Source organism: Lagopus leucura, unplaced genomic scaffold (assembly GCF_019238085.1).
Source record: "Lagopus leucura isolate 7727_CA_CO unplaced genomic scaffold, USGS_WTPT01 Super-Scaffold_100009, whole genome shotgun sequence".
In the NCBI taxonomy this organism is placed as follows: domain Eukaryota; kingdom Metazoa; phylum Chordata; class Aves; order Galliformes; family Phasianidae; genus Lagopus; species Lagopus leucura.
Genome location: NW_024962266.1, coordinates 3,462,321 through 3,480,475, shown reverse-complemented (window position 1 = coordinate 3,480,475; position 18,155 = coordinate 3,462,321). Strand labels below are relative to the sequence as shown.

Sequence of the window (18,155 nt, the reverse complement as noted above, 5' to 3'; positions counted from 1 at the left end):
CAATTCCTGCTCACCCCAGAGGATGCTTGGATCCCAACCCCATTGGATGTGTTGTATGCGGTTGCTGTACAACTTGAATGAGTTCCCAGATCTTCTTGGCTGTGGGATGTGATGAATGAGAGCATAAAAAAAAACCAGTGCCCTCCTCAGGCAGCCTCTGCAGCCCCAGTGTGCTTTGTCGCATCCTCCCCATCACCTTGGGAGTGTGGCAGCTCCTGGGAACACAAGCACAGCAGGAGGCAGAGAAGAAAGCAAGGCAGACCATGCACAGAGATGCTGCTAGGGGTAGTGCCAATGTTTAAATAACACAACTCTTCACTTCTCCGAAACGTTTCCCTTGCATGAGAACCTGTGGCCAAGTCACCCGGTGATCTGTCCAAGACTCAAGCTCCACAATCCCACACGCCATGGGCATCCTGCTGCTGCAAAAGCATGGAGACATGGAGTGGGGATGCTGCTGGGCCTCCTGCGGCTTCCTAGGGGGAGGGGAAGGCCTGGATAGGGGTGCCAGCTCCCAGAAGGGCTGTTTGTTTTCCTTTCTTCCACCTCCTTCCTTCTGCATCTCGGTTTTATTTTAAGAAATATTACCCCGTTGGAGCTGCATTTTGGGAAAGTGGTGCCACGGAGATCCAAACTATGTGAGCTATTTGAGCTGTTTTGCCTACAGAATGAGTAAGGGATGGGAGGGAGAGGCGAGGGGGTGGCCAGCGGTCCTGGCAGCAGAGCCAGCTCCCAGCTGATGGCTATGCCTCCTCCCTGGCAGGGACACGCTGCCCAGGGCTGTACTGCAGCTGCCAGGTGTTCAGGGACCAGGGCTTCTGCTTTGCCCTCTGCCAGGAATGAATTCTGATCTGTGCTCTGTCATCCCAATACCTTGGCTGCCAATCGCGTGTGGCACATCCCAAAAGTCAGGAGGATTCCTGTGTTTAGCTTCATTCACAGAGGTATCCTGCAAGTCCTGGAAAGCTCACATTACAGCCAGTAGCTTACACTGAGCTTTGGTCTCAGAGGGCAGGAGGCTGTGCAGTAGCATCCTCAGTGTGCGGAAGAGGAGGAAGAAATACTGAGGACCTGGGCACTGGTTATGAACCAGAAGAATCAGTGTGAAGCCTCATAGCATCAGATGAAGCAGGCAAGGTGCAGAGAGACTGGGCATGGCCTCTGCTAGCCTGGGTGAAGCAGGTCCAAGATGTATCTGGGAAGATGAATGTGGTCACTACAGAGACCTCCACCAGGGCTAACCAAAGCCTAGGAAAAGGGGAACTTGAATATCTACATGCATCCATCACCCCCTGCTACACCAGCACCACAGAGATATATCCAGAAAGGGTCCAGATGGACAAAGAGCAGCGTTACGGAAGAGATCTGTATGCTGTGGGTAACATTCACAAGGATCAAAGGTCACTGATGAAGGACTTGCCACTATGTCTAAACCCAGCAACTGCACATCTAGAATCATTAAGGTTGGAAAAGTCCTCTAAGATCACCACGCCCAAGCCCAACTCATCCCACCATGCCCACTGACCACGTCCCTTGGTGCCACATCTCCATCTTTCTTGAATGCCTCCAGAGATGGTGACTCCACCACCTCCCTGGGCAGCCCGTTTCAATGCCTTACACCTGCATATGCAACAGGATGCGTCCTGCTGGAGCTCATCCCAGGCTTCAGGTGGACATCAGGGCATAGGTGGCCAGGATGAGCAACCAGCAGGCATCTCCTGAGCATGCACTCAAGGAGAAAACCAGCCATCTCTGAGCTCTTCATCCAAATTACTGTCCCTCTTTTTACCGAAAGCAAAGAAATTTGTATTAAAAAACACTGAATAGAGAGGAGGGAAGACTGATTTGGCCACACTGTAAATATTTTGAGGGCTCCCACATGTATGGATGGTGAATGCTCTGTTGGAGCAATGCTCCCTCCTCGCATACCTGGACTCTAGTAGGTTGCAGGCGGTGATCCATAGTCTCAGCAGTAACGTTTTCGGGCAGTATGACTGGATCGCTGGGAGGGATAATGCAGGAAGGCACACACACAGCACCTGAGGAAGGAGAGAGAGCCTTGAGGGATTGCAGCAGGAACCAGGCAACAGGCTGCTGTGGAACAGTGTCGGATGCCAACATGCCTGCTCCTCACTGAGGGCAGAGATGCATGTGAAGGAGATCCTTTGCCTACCAACAGCTGAGAATTTCTTCCCCCAGCCCTGACTTATGCGAGAGTTTACAGAAGCTTTTTGCAGCTGATACCTTTCTCCTGAATGAGGTAACAAGTAAACATGTCTGAAGAGGTGAACCCAAGCCGTGATGGCAAGATGTAGGACCCAACATGAAAACATGTCTGGCCTAGATATTATGGCTGCTTGTTGGTGTGTCAGAAAGTACTTCTAACAATTCTTCTACCATGACTTCCTATGACCCAAGATGAAAAAAAGCTGTAAAACTCCCACTTGGCAAAGCAGGTGGGTCCCAACCTCAGTCCCAGCTTCACATCAGGTCTTTCCCAAGTTTACCCTTGGCTGAGCCTCAGCCAGTTTTGGGTTTTAAACTAATGTCCCATCCAGTGTGATGCCAGGTGGGATGTAATGACTGTGACAGCATTGCAGCTGAAAAACAACCAAGTCTTTTAGATAGAAATGGATGATGTGGTCCCTCGTCTGGTGAAAGCACCCTGTTACACACAGTTGTCACTCCAGCTCTTATCTTGGACCTGCCCCATTAACCCTGCAGATGTCAGCAGTCATATTAAGTGCAGAGGCTGTGGTGAGACTGAGAGTTGGAGGGTGAGATAAAGCACTGCAGAGGGCTGGGCTTGCCCTAGAGATGAGTCAGTCCTTGCTTCTGAAGAAGTGCTTAAGCCAATGCCAATTCTAACTTACCAGGAGATGCACAGGGCAAAAGCCACCCTAGTGCTCTGTGTTCAAGAGGAAATTGAAGAAAAAACAACTTTTCATAAATTTAATGGGAATTGGCCCAAGTAGAAGAGTCACCGTGACCTTCCAGCTGGCTCTCCAGGACGGCTGACTCAACACAGGGTCTGGGTTTCTGCAGAGTGTTCTCCTGCCCTCACCTATGCCGTGCCCCTGTTCGCACTTGTACTCCACGAGGTTGAGCTCTGGGGGTGGTGGGCAGGTGCCCTGCAGGCTCTTGCACAGCTTGAACTCCTCTGTCCACGTGCCCTCCTTGGTGCAGACAATAGGGACCTGGAGAACAGAGAGAGACCAGGGTCTGGAGACAATCTAAGCCAGGGTGCGTGCAGTGCTGTGAATGGCGCCCACACCACCACAGTCATCTCCAGCAGTGAGAAGAGCTCTGGTTTTGCTTTTATTGGTACCCAAATGCCCAACATGCCGAGCCCTGGTATTTTCTGAAGTCCAACGTGTGGCTGACCCCCATCTGTCCCATCACTCACCTGTGATCCTGGCGGCTCACAGCTCAGGACACACTGGCTGTCAAGCTCAAAGCCCTGGGTGCAGTTGTACATGCCCTCAAACACTGGCGGGGGTGGCTCGCACACCACAGGGATGCAGCGTCCCTCTTCCCACTGCCCACTCTCCAGGCACTGCACCTTCAGGAACTTCCTGGGGAAAGAGATGGAAAGAAAGCTGGGCTGCAGACTCCAGAAAGCATCCTTCTTGGTTCTGAAACCCCCATGCATGGGGCTTTCCATGCATCTCTAGGATAACCTATGTTCAACCAGGACCTTTCCTTCTGCTTGTGCTGATTTAGGAATCCTGGACACTTCTCTCACTGCCCACCACCCCGTCACACCGATTTAGTGGGCATGATGGCAGTGGGTTGGCAGTTGGACTAGATTATCTTAGTGATCTTTTCCAGCCTTAATGATTCTACGATTCGGGAGTCATGGGCACTTTTTCTCGTGCTTCCCACAGCACTGGTATTGGAGCCCCAGACACTTTTTCCTGTGCTCCCCATCACTCTCCATCCTTTGTAGCACCTCCGGATGATCTCTCCCTGCCCGCAGCCCCCGCGGGTACGTGCACGGCTGCCTTGTCCAGCCGCCAGTAGCTGCATACTTTGCTGGAGGAGCGAGCCTCCCCTGTAAATCCTGCTGGCCCATGCCCAGCCCTGCTGAGGCTCCTCTTTGTACGCCGGCCAGAGCTGTCAATCCCACTCTCGCTGAGGAGCTGCTGCACCGGAGCAGACCAACACCAGCTTGCACTGCTGAAACGGCCCCAGCATGGACTGCTTGCCAAAAAGAGGATGAAAAAGAAGGGGAGAAAAAGGCCAGGAGCAGAGCCCACCCGCTTCTCTGTCTCTTCGCCTTGGCAGCAAGACAGACTTCACATCTTCTGCAGAGAAGCATGAAAACCCTGGGGCTTTGGACAAGCTGGGGACACATCATAGAATCACAGGGCATCCTGAGTCAGGAGGGACTGTAAGGATCATCGAGTCCAACTCCTTTGACCCAGTTACTGACACACGGCTTTTTACAATGCTGATGAGCTTTACCTGTGCTGATTTCTTGGTTCTTGTTTCATCTTTTTCCTTTCTGTAGCATCACTCCCCACCAGACACCCATGTATCTGCTGCTTACCTCTGCTCACTCCAGCTGCTGAAGCCAGCAAGTAGGGCTCCAGGAACCCAGCAGAGGGAATCTAACATCCAGTGCTGAGTTGCAGAAACCCCTCAGGGTGGCACTACATTGCCCTTGTTCTGAGTTGCTGCCTGGGGCCAACTGTGCCCCCACCATGCACCACAGCAGTTGGGACCGTGGCCATACCTTGCTGTCAGAGCGCAGTGCAGTGGCCTTGCTGATGTCTCTATCAGGTCAATCCCCGCTTCTCATGTCCATGCATTCACCTGCTCTGCTTGCCTGGACACTCAGCCAACCCAGAAGGCTGAAGGACCATGTGCATATGGGGAGAAGTGACCCATGATCCTAGGCAGCACCATGCTGTGGACAAGTGTCTGCCTGACCCCAAGGCAGGCATGTATGTTTCTGCTAGGTGCTGCTGGACAGGACATTTGGGAGTCTTTTCAAAACATTCCTGTGTTTTTAAATATTTGAAGCTCCTTGAGAATCCCCTTCTGCTTTAGAAGTCAGAGACCTGATTTTTTTTAGAGGCTTTATAAAAGTGGCAGATGTTTCCCGCTTCCAGGAAGGAATGGGGTATGGCAGGACACCCAGTTCAAGCAGGAGCGTTGAAATGACCAAAGAGAACTTGAAACTACATCCAATCTTGGAAGGATGGAGGGGAGAAACATCTCTAGATCTCACAGTGGACATCTGCAGCTTCAGCACACTGCTGGTTTCTTGCTCTTGCTTGTTGCCCCTTCCACCAGGATGATGCTCACTGCCTTTCAAAGACATCCCCATCAGATCTCGCTGCTTTGAACACTTTGCTCTGTCCAACACCTCAAGCAGCAGTTTCCCCTTCTGTCATTGCCTAGCACATGGAGTAAATCAGAGCAGAGAAGGGCTTTCCTTGCACTGCTGCATTAACCGGAGGTTAAGATGATGGCTTTAAGGGAATAGGAGCAAAGCAGTGGTACAAAGCATCCAGCACCAGTCAAGCCCTTTCTCAAAGCATCAGCACACCTGGACACCTGGGTATAACTGATGCAGTCACTGCATGCCACTGTTGCTCCTCCAACCTCCAGCAGAGGCCCTTTGGCATGGAGCTGGGGATGGCTGGGGAAAGGCACCTCATGGTCTTTGCAAAGATGCATGTCATACAGTGCAGCCCCATTGCCCTCACTGGGGTTCCCTGTTGAGGTCCAGGGTAACCTCATGCATGATCTCTCTCTGCCCCTCCACAGCCCATCCAGACCTGGACTGGAATCCCTCCTCACTGGAGGCTTACCCCACTGCCTCTGCGCCTTCAAACCCCAGGGAATGTGGACCACCGCTGCACATCAGGCATGTAGAAGGGAAGGGAGAGGCTTTAAAAAAAATAAATAAATAAAATAAGAAATACCTTGAAGCAGCTTGAAGTTTCCAGGCCCCTGATTCCTTCTGATCTGGCTTAGAGGCATTTTGCAAGGATTAATGAGGAAGCCAGGAAAATCAGAGTCAACACTTCCCCCTCCAGCTGGGCAGCGTGTTGTCTGATGGGGAGAGGAGACCAGGAGACGCCTGGGGCTGCACCCAATGTGAAGGCACGAGCCCCACGCAGCCCTAGGGCTGTTGGAGCAGGAGCATGGCTGGGTTCCAGCCCCAGGCTGGGGTCCACCACACAGGAGAGGTGATGAATGAGCCCAAAGCCACCTCATCTCCAGCGGCAGGAGTCTGGTGGCTTCAGAAAAGAGGGGGAGGAAGGAGGGATATTTGATGAGAAGTTAAAAGAAAGCAAGGCTAGCTTGTAATGATTCTACAGCCTGGGCAACCTTGGCAGTAAATCTCTATCAAAAGTCTTAGAAGTGGAAATGACACGGAGCCATGCTGACAGCCTGTTTTCTTTACCTGGCTTTTGGCTCTCCCAGCTGCCTGTGTGTTTGTCTTTTATCTGGAAGGGGCCAGATGTGGGCAGGAGAAGCGAGAGTCCTGCACCTTCATACCCACCACAAATGCGCATGGCCCAGTGCCCTGCTAGGCTGTGATATCCCTGGGATGGACTGTGCTGCTTTGCACGCTGCCGTCCTTCTGATGCCACTCCAGCCCTCAGCCAGCTAATTCCTTCCAGGCCACCTTCCCATCCATGTTCCCCACCTCCTCTTTCTGCCTCATGGTCTCCACCAGCCTGCTGCTGTCTTTGAAGAGGGGCTGATGTCTCCATGGGGCTGGGCTGTCTCATGGATTCCTTGATCTTGGTGAAGGGCCATTTATTCCTCAATCTCACCAGTGCATCTCCTGACAGTCCTGCCAGCTTCTCAGGGCTCATCCCAGGAATTGGTCATGGTGAGGAAGGGAGCAAGCAGGAATAGAAGACAAAAAGACCTAGTTTCTTTTTTGCTTAATTCCTTCAAGGTATCTCTGAGACCTTTCCAAGAATCATCCCATACTGGGGAAAGAAAATAAGGAGCTGAAGAGATCTTTCCAGGGTTTGGGTTTTCCAGTTCCCAGCTCGTTGTATTACCCCTGCAACACAGTACCCCTCCAAAAGGGTATGGGCAGGGGGCTTGGCCCCTGTGGCAGAGGGGTTGGAACCTGATGATCATTGAGGTCCCTTGCAACCCAAGCCACTACATTTTTCTGTGAGCTTCAGCTCTTCATGTCAGTCAAGAGATCCTGACTGCAGAAAGGCAGCACATCTCTGGCAGGATTTTAATTACACAATCAGCATTCCCTTGGGGATCTCTTGTTGACTGAGCACTGATCTGTGAGGGGCTTTTCCTCACCCAAGTTAACAGATAAGAGCAACTTCTCTGACAAAAAATTTTTGTCATCCTCCTTCTCTTCCACTGATGCTATTGGATATGAACTTCAACTGAGCTTTCAGGAGACTTCTGAGCATTCTTGAATGAGTGCCTGCCCCTGCAATAATGTTCACCTAAAAGAACAGAGCTGAGGGAATCACATGAGTATCTGCATCCAAGAGCATTCGGGCTTGGGTAGAGACAGCCAGATTCCAGCCAGGGCTCAGGCCAGAGGGTGGTGGTCTTAGGGGCAAAGTTCCAGGGCTTGGACTGCAAATACAGGCGTAGTAGCTGTGGTGTTCTACACAACATTTGGGAGAAAGGCACTGCAGGAGGCTGATAAAAAAAGCAGCAGTCTTGCTTTCTTGTCCCCATCAGTGCAGCACTCAGTTCTTTATAAGGTTGGTACTTGCTTTACAGGATATTCTGACTTACACAGATGCCACACACACACCAGAAGAGCACAAGGTCTCCCAGGGGACACATGATGTCTCCCTTTGCTACAGCAGTGGTGGCAGCAGGGCTGGGACTTTGTTGATCTAACTGCGCATCCAGCGCCTGAATGCCACAGGCATCCAAGCTGCTCCAGTTTGCAAAGCAGCCCATGTGACTGCAGCCATGGTCGTAATTTGCTCTGCTCCTCTTGGCCCAAGAGATCCTCCTAACACTGTGAAAAACTGTTTACAGAAACCACTTCCTTCATTACCAGGCAAGAAATTTGGCAGCTCCTTCCCAGTGCACAACAACCCTACCCCAGAGCAAAGTAGAGCTGAAGTCTGCATCCAATTTAAACTGGAAGAGGGCATTAAACAATTAGCACATAATTATCAGATTGGGGCTAGCATTGGGATTCTGGGGAGGACCCTGCTGGTGCCAGGGAATCTTTTGTGACCATACCCAAGGGGACTTCAGCTGGAGGTGCCACAGACAAAACATTGCTCAGCCCTCCAGCATCTCAGTGCTGGTTGTGAATCTCCAGGATTTTTCCCCAAAGCACTAGGAAAATCTTCTCCAATTGAAATACAAACTCTCGAGATCAAATTTAGCCAAGACGTGCAAGGGATAAAACTTTAACCCCAACAGAGGGCTGTCATTTATTCTTACAATCCTAGTGCCGTGACCTGTTTTGATCACTTGTCACTTTATCACATCCCTACTGAATTACCCGAGAGCCTGCAAACACTTCTGCACATGCTTACTTTTCAGCAAGAGGCAAGTGCATTGAGCTGCACGGGACAACTCACATGCTTCAGGTTAAGGCGCTTAATATACACAGCAGCTTATATGGAGTTCCCATCTGCTTTATTCTAAAGTGGGGGAACACCTCTCTTATTTGAAGAACTAAGAATGAGAGCAAGCTGCTCTGCCTCATATCTCTTCCAGCAGCCGAAGCAGTGCTTTGATGGAGAAGAGTACCACGACCTGTCCTCTTTGTTCACGAGAAGGAAGAAGTGACAGCAGACCCATCCCAGACTTACTTCTTAGGTTTGCCCACTGTGTTCTCCGCCACGTGGTACCCAGGCTTGCACTTGTAGCGGCAGACGGAGCCCACGTCGTGGTTGCCCTGCATGCAGCGTGGGACCAGGAGCCTGGCGTTGGGCACGGCAGGTGGAGCATCGCATTCCAGCTTGCAATAGGCCTCGGGGAGCGACCAGAGCCCATCCTCCAGGCACGTCAGCCATTGGTTCATCCCTGAACCCAGGAGAGAAGTAGAAAGTTTGGGTCACAGTTGGAGAACCTCTGAGGGAAGATCTGAGCGACCAGCACGCATCCTCTTGTTAGAGTGGTAATGACACCATGGGAGGCAATACATACAAAGATTACATGTGCAGTTGGACAGCTTCAAAGGGATGGAGAAATGCTCTTGATTTGTAGAAATGCATATTTCCCCCAAGCTCCCCCTTAAAAGCCCTCTCTCTGGTGATACCTGAGGAGAGCCTTTGGTGAGCTGAGGGCTTTCGTGCATGACAAAAACGCAAACATGGGCCCTTCCTCATGTTTAGTTCAGCTCAACTCCATTCACCCCATACGACCTGCCAGAGGAGCCCATGCCTGCATCCACCACGCGCTATGGATGCAGCTTCCTGCTGAGCAAGAAGAAAAGTAGAACTGAAGAACTGAGGGTTTCTCTTGGGAGCTTTGTATTGGGCCTCCAGCAGGTTCACTGTACAGCCAGGCAGCTCCTCCAAGCATCATTTTCTTTTTATAGGCTCACCTCTCTGCCTACAACAGCTCATAGACAAGGGCAAGGCTGTGCTCCTGATCAGCGCCAGCATTCCTGACAGCTGTGGTGCATGGGCTGTCCCCACCTCTGAGTGCCGTGACAGGAGCCATGTAATCCTTTCCTTGCCTATTCTTAGTATTTATGAGCATCAAGAGCCTTTGGGGAGAACAAGCAGCAGACACGTTCCTGCCTTGACGACTCGGCAGTCCCCCTCGCCTTGTCGGCCTTGGCGGAGCCCCACCGGGACCGCTGTCAGCTGCTGGAAGCCACCCGTGGATGGGACGCCAAGGGAGCCCGTGGCAAACCTCCCATTGACTTTAGCAGGAACAAGAGGAGGCTGTCAGGGAAATATCAGCTTCATGCTTGCCCTCAGTTGACCCACTGAAGGCAACGGCATGGCTCTGTGTGAAGCTTGGCCCGTCGAGCTGTCGCTCGGGCGCTGCCCTTTGATCAGCTCACACTGGGATCTGCAGCGCTCCCTCCTGTCATGAAATGAGACCTTAATTCTCTACCGGTTTTGCTCCTTAGATTTAGCTAAAAAAACAGTAAATGATTTTCATGCTTTTCGGCTATAAATGTCGCCGTAAAATAGGGCACCCATTAAAATGATTTGTTGTATGCGATTGTTCAGAGCGAAGGCACTGGTGGAAACTCACATAAAGTCCCAATGCTTGAAGCTGTCAAGGCAATTACCCTCGAAATCCCATCCAGCTCAGCCTTGCATAGACAGGAACAGTAGCTCTCTTTCTCCGACTTGGCTTAAAAACATTCCTGCGGGTATTGATGGAGTCGGCAGAATGAAAGCCAGGCCGTGGTGTGTCTGGAGGACTGCTGTGTGTCTGGGTGGTGCACATCTTGAGACTGCTCTGCAGCTGTGGGCATCAGTCTCTATGGCGTTATAAGGCCCCAGGCCTGCTGAACCACATGATTTCCCACAGCCGCCAGGCACCAGGCCATCTGCGGTTCTCTGAAATCCTCTCTGTTTGTCTGCACTCTTGCTTCACTCATCTGTGCAATGCCACAGCCAACCAGACTTCACCAGTTAGCAGAAGACATCCCTGAGGATGTGGGCTGCAAACCAGGAATGGGGATCACAGAGAGTATCCCCATGCCATGGTGCCCCTGCTCAAAAGGGATGTGTGCCCACCATTTGAGGAGGAGTCTCAAAGGTCCACCTGGTTGGCAGAAGCAAATTGGGAAATTCAAAATATCACTGCTCAGTCTTGAACAACCTTGGACAGGCACCAGAAAGGGAGTCTTAAATCCCTCAGCACGCCAGACTGTACCTCGAAGTTTGGCGGGGTGGATACAGGAGAAGGAGCATCTCTTCAGGTAGGTGGTCCCCTTGGGGCAGGAGAACTCCGCATAGTAGACGTGTGACTGGTCAGGGACACCACAGTCAACAGGATCACAAGTCACAGATCTGTCCCACCGCCCCGAACTGCATGTCAGCACCACCTCCTGCTACAGAGAAAGCAAGTCTCCATCAGACCCCAGCAAGAGCGCTCTAATGCAGTGTTTTACTAACTTTAAAGGAAAATGTAAGCACTTGAAAATACACAACAGTTTCTTAAGGAAGAAGTTAATCCCAGCTCTGCACACTAACACTTTTTTTCCCGTAAGATCAAGTCTTAACTCAGGTGTTGATGGGCACCTCTCCTGTTGATTGGTCTTCCAAATGTCCTGATCCTGTCATGCCCACAGACTTCACTGAAATCAGATTTGTAAAATCTCATTTTCAGGTTGTCATTACATAGCCCCTCTTACACAGCTGGGGGCCTGCATAAGAGCCTGAGTCCCAGCTGTAGGGGTTCCAGCCCTACATATGATTAATACAGGGTACTGACCTTGCCAAAACAGAGCAGTGCATGATGGTGTGCTATGATTTCCATCCCCAGACTCCTAACCCAAAGAGGATGTGCAGAAAAGAAAGATTTCTTTCAACTCTTCTCACTGCCTCTTCCTCATCTGAGCAACATCATGCTTCTTGTGCACTCAGACCTGTGATTTGTGCTCCCAGGCAACGCGTTTTGCTGGAACCCGAAAGCTGTGGGTGCTCCTTGGTGCACGGCAAGGTCATGGTGCAGAGGGCATCCAGTTTTTCCTAAAAATGCCTGGAGATGTATACTAGCATGTAGGATCATATAGCCAAATTGTTGCAGAGCTGGGGAAATGTGGAGCTGTGGGCATGGAAACCAACCTGCTGGCCATGCCATGCTCTCCTTCCTCTCATCTGCAGGCTAGGACAGGACTATGTGGCACCTCTTTGCTTGGTCTTCCCCCTTCCACCAAAGGACTGCTCCATATCAGATACCCCAGGGTGCCCTCTCCCACACCCAACATAGAAGATCACTTGGGCTCAGGGCAGGACATCTGTATGCTGCTACCAGTTATGACAGCCACACGCCAAAGCTCTGTCCAGAAGTTTCCCATCTTGATGCCCAACAAAGAAAAACTGTCACCCAAGGCAGAATTATTTCATATGGCTTCACGTCTATTTTGTTTTTCTTCTGTGATAAGGGCCTGCCTTGGCTCACAGAGCTGTGGTGCTGTGTAATTAATAACCTCACCAGTGACTAAGGGCTGAGGGGTGCATCCCTCCTGCCTCACTGCACTTCCCAATGCCTAACAGGGTAAGCACTTGGGGATCTCTGAAGAAAACAGGACCCACCCTGTGCCCGTGGCCTGACTCACCTCTGCCTGTCTCCATTTGGGTGAGTTCACACTCGGCCTAGAGCTTGTGGGGTAGCCAGCTCAGTCCTGGAGACTTCGGTCCCCTCTCCAGGAATAAGCTAAGGATAGGACACACTGTGCCCAAGGCCCTGCCAAGGTGACTGCCCACATCCAAGCTGCTCTGCTCTGAGGACCGCCAATCCCAGGTCTCCTCAACACTGGCTGAGAGTGGAGCTGGCTCAGAGATTCACAAGGCAGATCCTGGCCTTCTGGAAAGCAGGATGAGCCTTTTCATGCTGACCTCTGCCCTGCCTCACAGGCTCAGGCAAGAAAGCACAAAGGAAGAAAAGCTCCCAGAGGCTGTTCTCTGTAGCCGTCTAAATATAGTCACTTTGCAATGACTTCATTTTTTCCCCAAGCCACTAACTTCAACTTTAAAAGAGAAAATGTCCGTGGGATGTTTAACCCTTCCTTCCAGAGAAGAGAAATGGCTGCCTCTCCCTCTGCAGGAGTGTGTTGCCTTAGCCTGAGATGTCCCCTGCTGTGGCACTTAGCCTGGAACAGCTGAGGACAGCTTGGGGACGCAGGAGGATGGCAGCAAAGCAGGACAACCAGCACTGCAGTCCAGCATCAGAACTGCTGTTAGACTGCCATGTGCTGGAAAAGCTGCAAGGAGCCTGGGGTTGGAAACCTTTGGAAATCAGCAGTCAGTTAAAGAGTCACTGCCATCCCAGTGGTACTCACCTGTGCATAGCCCAAGATCTTCCCACTGCCAGAGCGTAGCATGAAGCCCTGCTCACAGGTGACGGAGCACTCCATGTGCCTCGGGCCATCTGAGGAGCAGTTCAGGCTGGCGACGTGAGCGAGAAGTGGCTGCGTGCAGCTTCCCAGCCCTGTGCAAGCACCATGCGCACAGCTGTGGAGGAGAAGAGGAAGGATCAGCCCCAGGTTCCCAGCATTCTGCAGCAAGGGACTGGCCAGCTGGCACCTGCATGGGATGCTTGGCAGGTCTTGGATGCATGTGTAAGGAAAGATGAAGGGAGCTCTGGATGGAGCAAAGGGCAGGCTAGTCTGGTGGTTAGCAACCCTATTCATGGCAGCAGTTAGAATTTTATGATCTTTAAGGTCACTTCCCACCTAGGCTTTTCTATGACTCTACGATAAATCCTCTACCCATTAGAAGGGCAACAGGTATGTCAAACTCTACACAAGACATCAGAGAACCCTCAGCAGATGTCCAACTGCAGGAGAGGGTTTAGCTGGAGAAGGAAACTCTGCAGATACTGGAGAGCCAACCATGAGATGTCCCTCCAACTACCTGCTAGGCTCTTTGGCAACAAGACTACCTCAACACACATACAAGACTACCTCAACACGCATCTGCCCAGCTCTAAAGCTCCTCTGTGGCCACCAAGGTGAGACATGGAGACATGGATACGGGAAGAACAACCGTCCTCTCTGAACCATCTCAGGTTGTGAGAGGGCTGAGGAGATCTGCAAGGTGTCACCTGTTCCCAGGAAACAAGCAGCCCTTTCCTTACTACAGCAGCTCCCTGCCAAAAACCTGCTGTTCATTGATTAAGCATCACAAAATATCCCAGAGCAGAGAGCAACATTAGCCAGGAGACCAAGTTCTCCATCAGTGAAATGCACCAATGGATGAATTAACTGGGACGGAATTAGGGCACGACATGGGATTAACAAAACTGCTCCCACAAGCTAATGCCCAGGACGTTTGGTAGTCAGGGCTGTTTTGTTTCATTTGCTTTTTTAACCATCTGCAAGCAGTATCAGTGCCAAAATGCCAGCAGCCCCTAGCACTCCCCCTGCTCCCTGGCCAAGCCTCGCTTTGCGTGGGACTGCCCACAGCTTTGTGCACTGTTTGGCACACAAAAAGCAAACACTGTGCTGCTTTTGCCTCTTGCATTGCCCGACCCCACCAGCCGAGGACGCACGGCCAGGAATTCCACAAATGCACAGAAACTGCTGCCAGTGGGGATGCAAAGGGAACGCAATGTGCTGTCAGATCTGGACAAAGGCACAGTGGAAACCTGTGGGCCACAGCCTCCAAAGAGCTGGTGGGCACAGACAGAGGGGAGGAATGGCACGGGAGGGGACCACAAAGGAGAACAAGAAAAAAGGGGCTGTTTTTTCAATGCAGACCTGTTTATGAAGTGAGAAATGGTTTCAGGGCAACTGCTGCAAATTCTTTCACTAGCTTATATTTCCATTTGCTTCCTTTTTAAAGAATTTGTTTTACGAGCGCAGCGTTTGTCAGGTCATTAGCTTCTGAGGGCATCTGGTACCAATTGCAGCCCTCTCCCCTCCCTCCTGCCTGCAGCCACCTTCCCCGGTCTGCTCTGCTCCCCACCAGTGCCCTCTTCCCGTGACAAAGCCTCTGCCCTAGCCCTGTGTGCAAGGGGAATGGGACCAAGCTGCCCTCTTCTACCCTTCCTTTATCACATAAGAAATCAGTGCATGGAAGCGTGCTGGAGACCACAAGAAGCACTGGAACAAGCTGCCCAGGGATGTGGTAGAGTCATTGTCCCTGGAGGTGTTCAAGAAACGTTTACGTGTTGTACTGAGGGACGTGGTTTAGTGGGAAATATTAATGATAGGTGGATGGTTGGACTGGATGACCTCAGATGACTTTTCCTTCCCTGGTGATTCTATGATTCTATGAAACCACAAGCAAAGAGCAGCATTCCTCCTGCCCTGATAGGATGGACCATCACAACACACCACAGCAAGGAGCTCCTCACCCCTATAACCTCTGGGCACAGGGGGATTATGTCACCAAGTCACAGCCCTCCCACTGAGGAAATGGCTGGGGGTTGAGCAGCCAGATGGCCAGACACCTGTAGGTTGGGTTGCCCCATTGGGTTCTGCACAGATTCTGTGAGCCAAAGCAACATAACACTTCAAGAGGGTAGATTTAGATTGGATATAAGGAAAACGTCCTTTACAATGAGGATAGTGAGGCACTGGCACAGGTTGCCTAGTTGAATGGGGTGGATGCCCCATTCCTGGAGACTTTCAAGGCCAGGCTGGCCCAGGCACTGGGCAACCTGATGGGTTAGTAAATGTCCCCATACATTGCAGGGGAATTGGACCAGATGACCTTTAAAGGTCCTTTCCAACTCTAAAGATTCTGTGACTCTATGAAATGTTCTCATGAAGCCACGATGAGTTTCAGAAGGCATGCTCACCCCGGGCTGTATGGTGGTGGCACCCTATGGGCACATCCAGCCAGGACAGAGCTGGGATGGGGCCACTCTGAGGGTGCTGGCCAAGTGGTGACAGACGCATTGTCTGGGACAACCATGCAGCTGGGATGATGCCATCACTGAACAACAAATGGCAGAGCACAGATTGCTTTCAGCACTGCCAGGCACAGCTTTGTTTTCAACTCGTTAGGAAACAGCTGATGGTGCTGGTAGGAAGCAGATCAGGAGACAAGCAAGTTTCTTTCCTCGTTATATATGGACAGTGTTATATAGAGGTAGTAAGAGATTTATAATTCTGGATCAAAATGTGAGACTGAAACATTAATTTTTATATGCACTACACATGTACACTCATGCACACTGTCTGTATGTGAATATAGCTATCTTTCAGAAATAATTAGCTTTCTCTCCTTGCCCCAGAAGATAATTAACCTATCACCACTCTCTGTGTGACTAACAAAAACCCACCACGCCTCAGCTGGGACATGATCTGAGGCATGTACCCAAGCTCTGAGTGGTGCTGAGTTCTCAGGCTGATGTCGTTATTCCAGAGTCAACGAGGGGCTCACGTATCTGAAAACTGCTCTTCCCAAATACACCAGTAAACTCAGTTAAAAAAACACATCATTCTACCTATCCCCTTGCTTCAATCGTTTCTTTTATGGTTACCAATACTGCTGTAATACTCTGGGACAGGATCCTTTGAGCCTGTTGACCTACAAATGCAGGACAAGAAGATCCGCACTGCAACCCACATGCCTTGCTTACTCAGGTAGCACAATGGCATAAATCACTGCTCCCAGCTGCTGGAACACCCCAGAGAAGGCTGGACAAGGAAACGGTGCAGTTAGCCCAGTTCTGATCTCAGCATGAAGGAGATCTTTCTCCTTTTGATGATAAATGAAATTCCTGTATCACAGCTGCAAACTCCTGACACTTCGCCATTTCTGATTCAGGCCATACAAAATGTATGGCAAGCCAGTGTTTTGGCTCTCTTTTTTCCATTTTCCATTTTTATCTCAGCATCTTTTGAAGCTCAGACTAATGATTTGTCAACAACATTTTTACAAAATAGCAAGCTTTTTCTCCTAACTCACTCCACATCAGCACCAGCCTGCATGATTTCTGGGCTCATCAAGTTCCATAACTCACACATCAAAGAAAATTTCAGATCTGGAAATTTGAGAAATTCTGCCAAGCAATGGACCTGATTGCTCTGGAATGATAAGAGCTTTGTTTTGAAAGTGGAACAGTTCTACAAAGTTAGAGTAGAGCTTTTCCTTCAGGATCCTTCTTTAATATAATACTAGAGGCAACCACCTCCAAGGGAACACATTGAACCAGAGGTGAGTGTGTCAGTAAGAACAGCTAATTTTGTTGCAACAAATCCCAAATTCTGAAATAGACAAAGTTTTGCATTTTACAGTCATTATTTCAGAGGACTCGGAGAATACTGAAGGATTTACCCAAGTCAAACTAAGCCAAGTCAAATACAGTGCAGCTGTCTAAAGTATAATAAATCATCCATAAATTGCTGTAGTATCTACCTAAGCTTTCAACCCAAACATTGCTGCTAAAACAGCTCGAGATCCAACTTTAACAGGGGAAAATTATTATTATATGAAGTTCATCTGATAGTGCAAATCTGGGGGGCTATGGAAGGTGCTGATGGAAAGGTAAAGCCTTCAGCCAAACCTCCTGAAGTTAAAAGTAGTCACTGCATGTGCGCTGGTGGAGTCCAGATTGTAGCGCAGAACATCAGGGAGATAAAAGATGTTTACTCCAATGCTGAAAAAAAAAAAAAAGGATAGCTAGGAAATGAGGAAAGGTGTTTTGGAAATACTTGGGAATTTCTTCTCCCTTCGGGCATGTTTCTCATGAAGAGGAAAGGTCTCACAGCATTACGGTAAATCTGATGGCAACCATCCTTGTGGGAGCAGGCTGCATGTACAGACCCAACGGTGGTGATGCTTCTTGATTAAGATCTTCACTGAGGTTGCCACCTCAAGAGAAGGTGTTTGCTTCTCTACGTGACTCCCAAAGAAACTTGTCAAAACAATAACATCCCTGTGAGTCATCCACTGTCATCCACCCCACAGATAGAGAGAAGGCACTGACTGCTAAGATGTCAAATGATCTTTTGGCCTTCCTGTAGCCATAGGAGGCAAAAGCAGAAAAAGAAACAAGAGGAGCTCAGTCTTAATATATTTCCAGAGAGCTCCTGTAGTTTACTGCACCAAAATATATTCACAGTGCAAAAACTGGGGGCTTTATATCAGTCCATCCAATCATTTTCATTGGTCCATCCAATACCATGGTGGTACCGAGGGATGTGATTAGTGGGCATGGTGGTGATGGGTTGATGGTCTAACCAGATGACCTTAGAGATCTTTTCCAACCTTTGTGATTCTATAGATTGATTTGATTATTCATTCATGTCATATAGTTCCTCATTCAATGCTAAGTCACAGCTTGAAGCAGTGATGGAGCACCTGGTGGGAAGGCAGGGCCAACCCAGGGGAGCTCAGGTGTATGCAATGAACCTGAGTGATGAAAGGTATGGAGCCAGGATCCACCCCTTCCCTGACCTCATTTAAGGGCTGACAGTGGAGATGAGAGTATCTTGCTAGAGATCACTGCCTACCTTAGGCCTTACTTCAAGGTAAACAGCTTTTTTTTTTTTTTTTTTTTTTTTTTTTTTTTTTTTTTTTTTTTTT

At 50.1% G+C, this 18,155-nt stretch overlaps 1 protein-coding gene across 1 annotated transcript in view; it reads right to left on the bottom strand.

Moving 5' to 3' along the window:
- The window catches only part of PAPPA2 (pappalysin 2), a 73,813-nt gene that overhangs the window by 15,895 nt on the left and 39,763 nt on the right, over positions 1-18,155 (bottom strand). Inside the window, exons 14-19 of the mRNA XM_042874162.1 lie at positions 12,956-13,127; positions 10,825-11,002; positions 8,793-9,006; positions 3,407-3,575; positions 3,065-3,197; positions 1,930-2,039 (exon numbers count right to left, since the gene is read on the bottom strand). Of these exons, the coding sequence (XP_042730096.1) occupies positions 1,930-2,039; positions 3,065-3,197; positions 3,407-3,575; positions 8,793-9,006; positions 10,825-11,002; positions 12,956-13,127 (976 nt within the window). The remainder of the gene's footprint in view (positions 1-1,929; positions 2,040-3,064; positions 3,198-3,406; positions 3,576-8,792; positions 9,007-10,824; positions 11,003-12,955; positions 13,128-18,155) is intronic.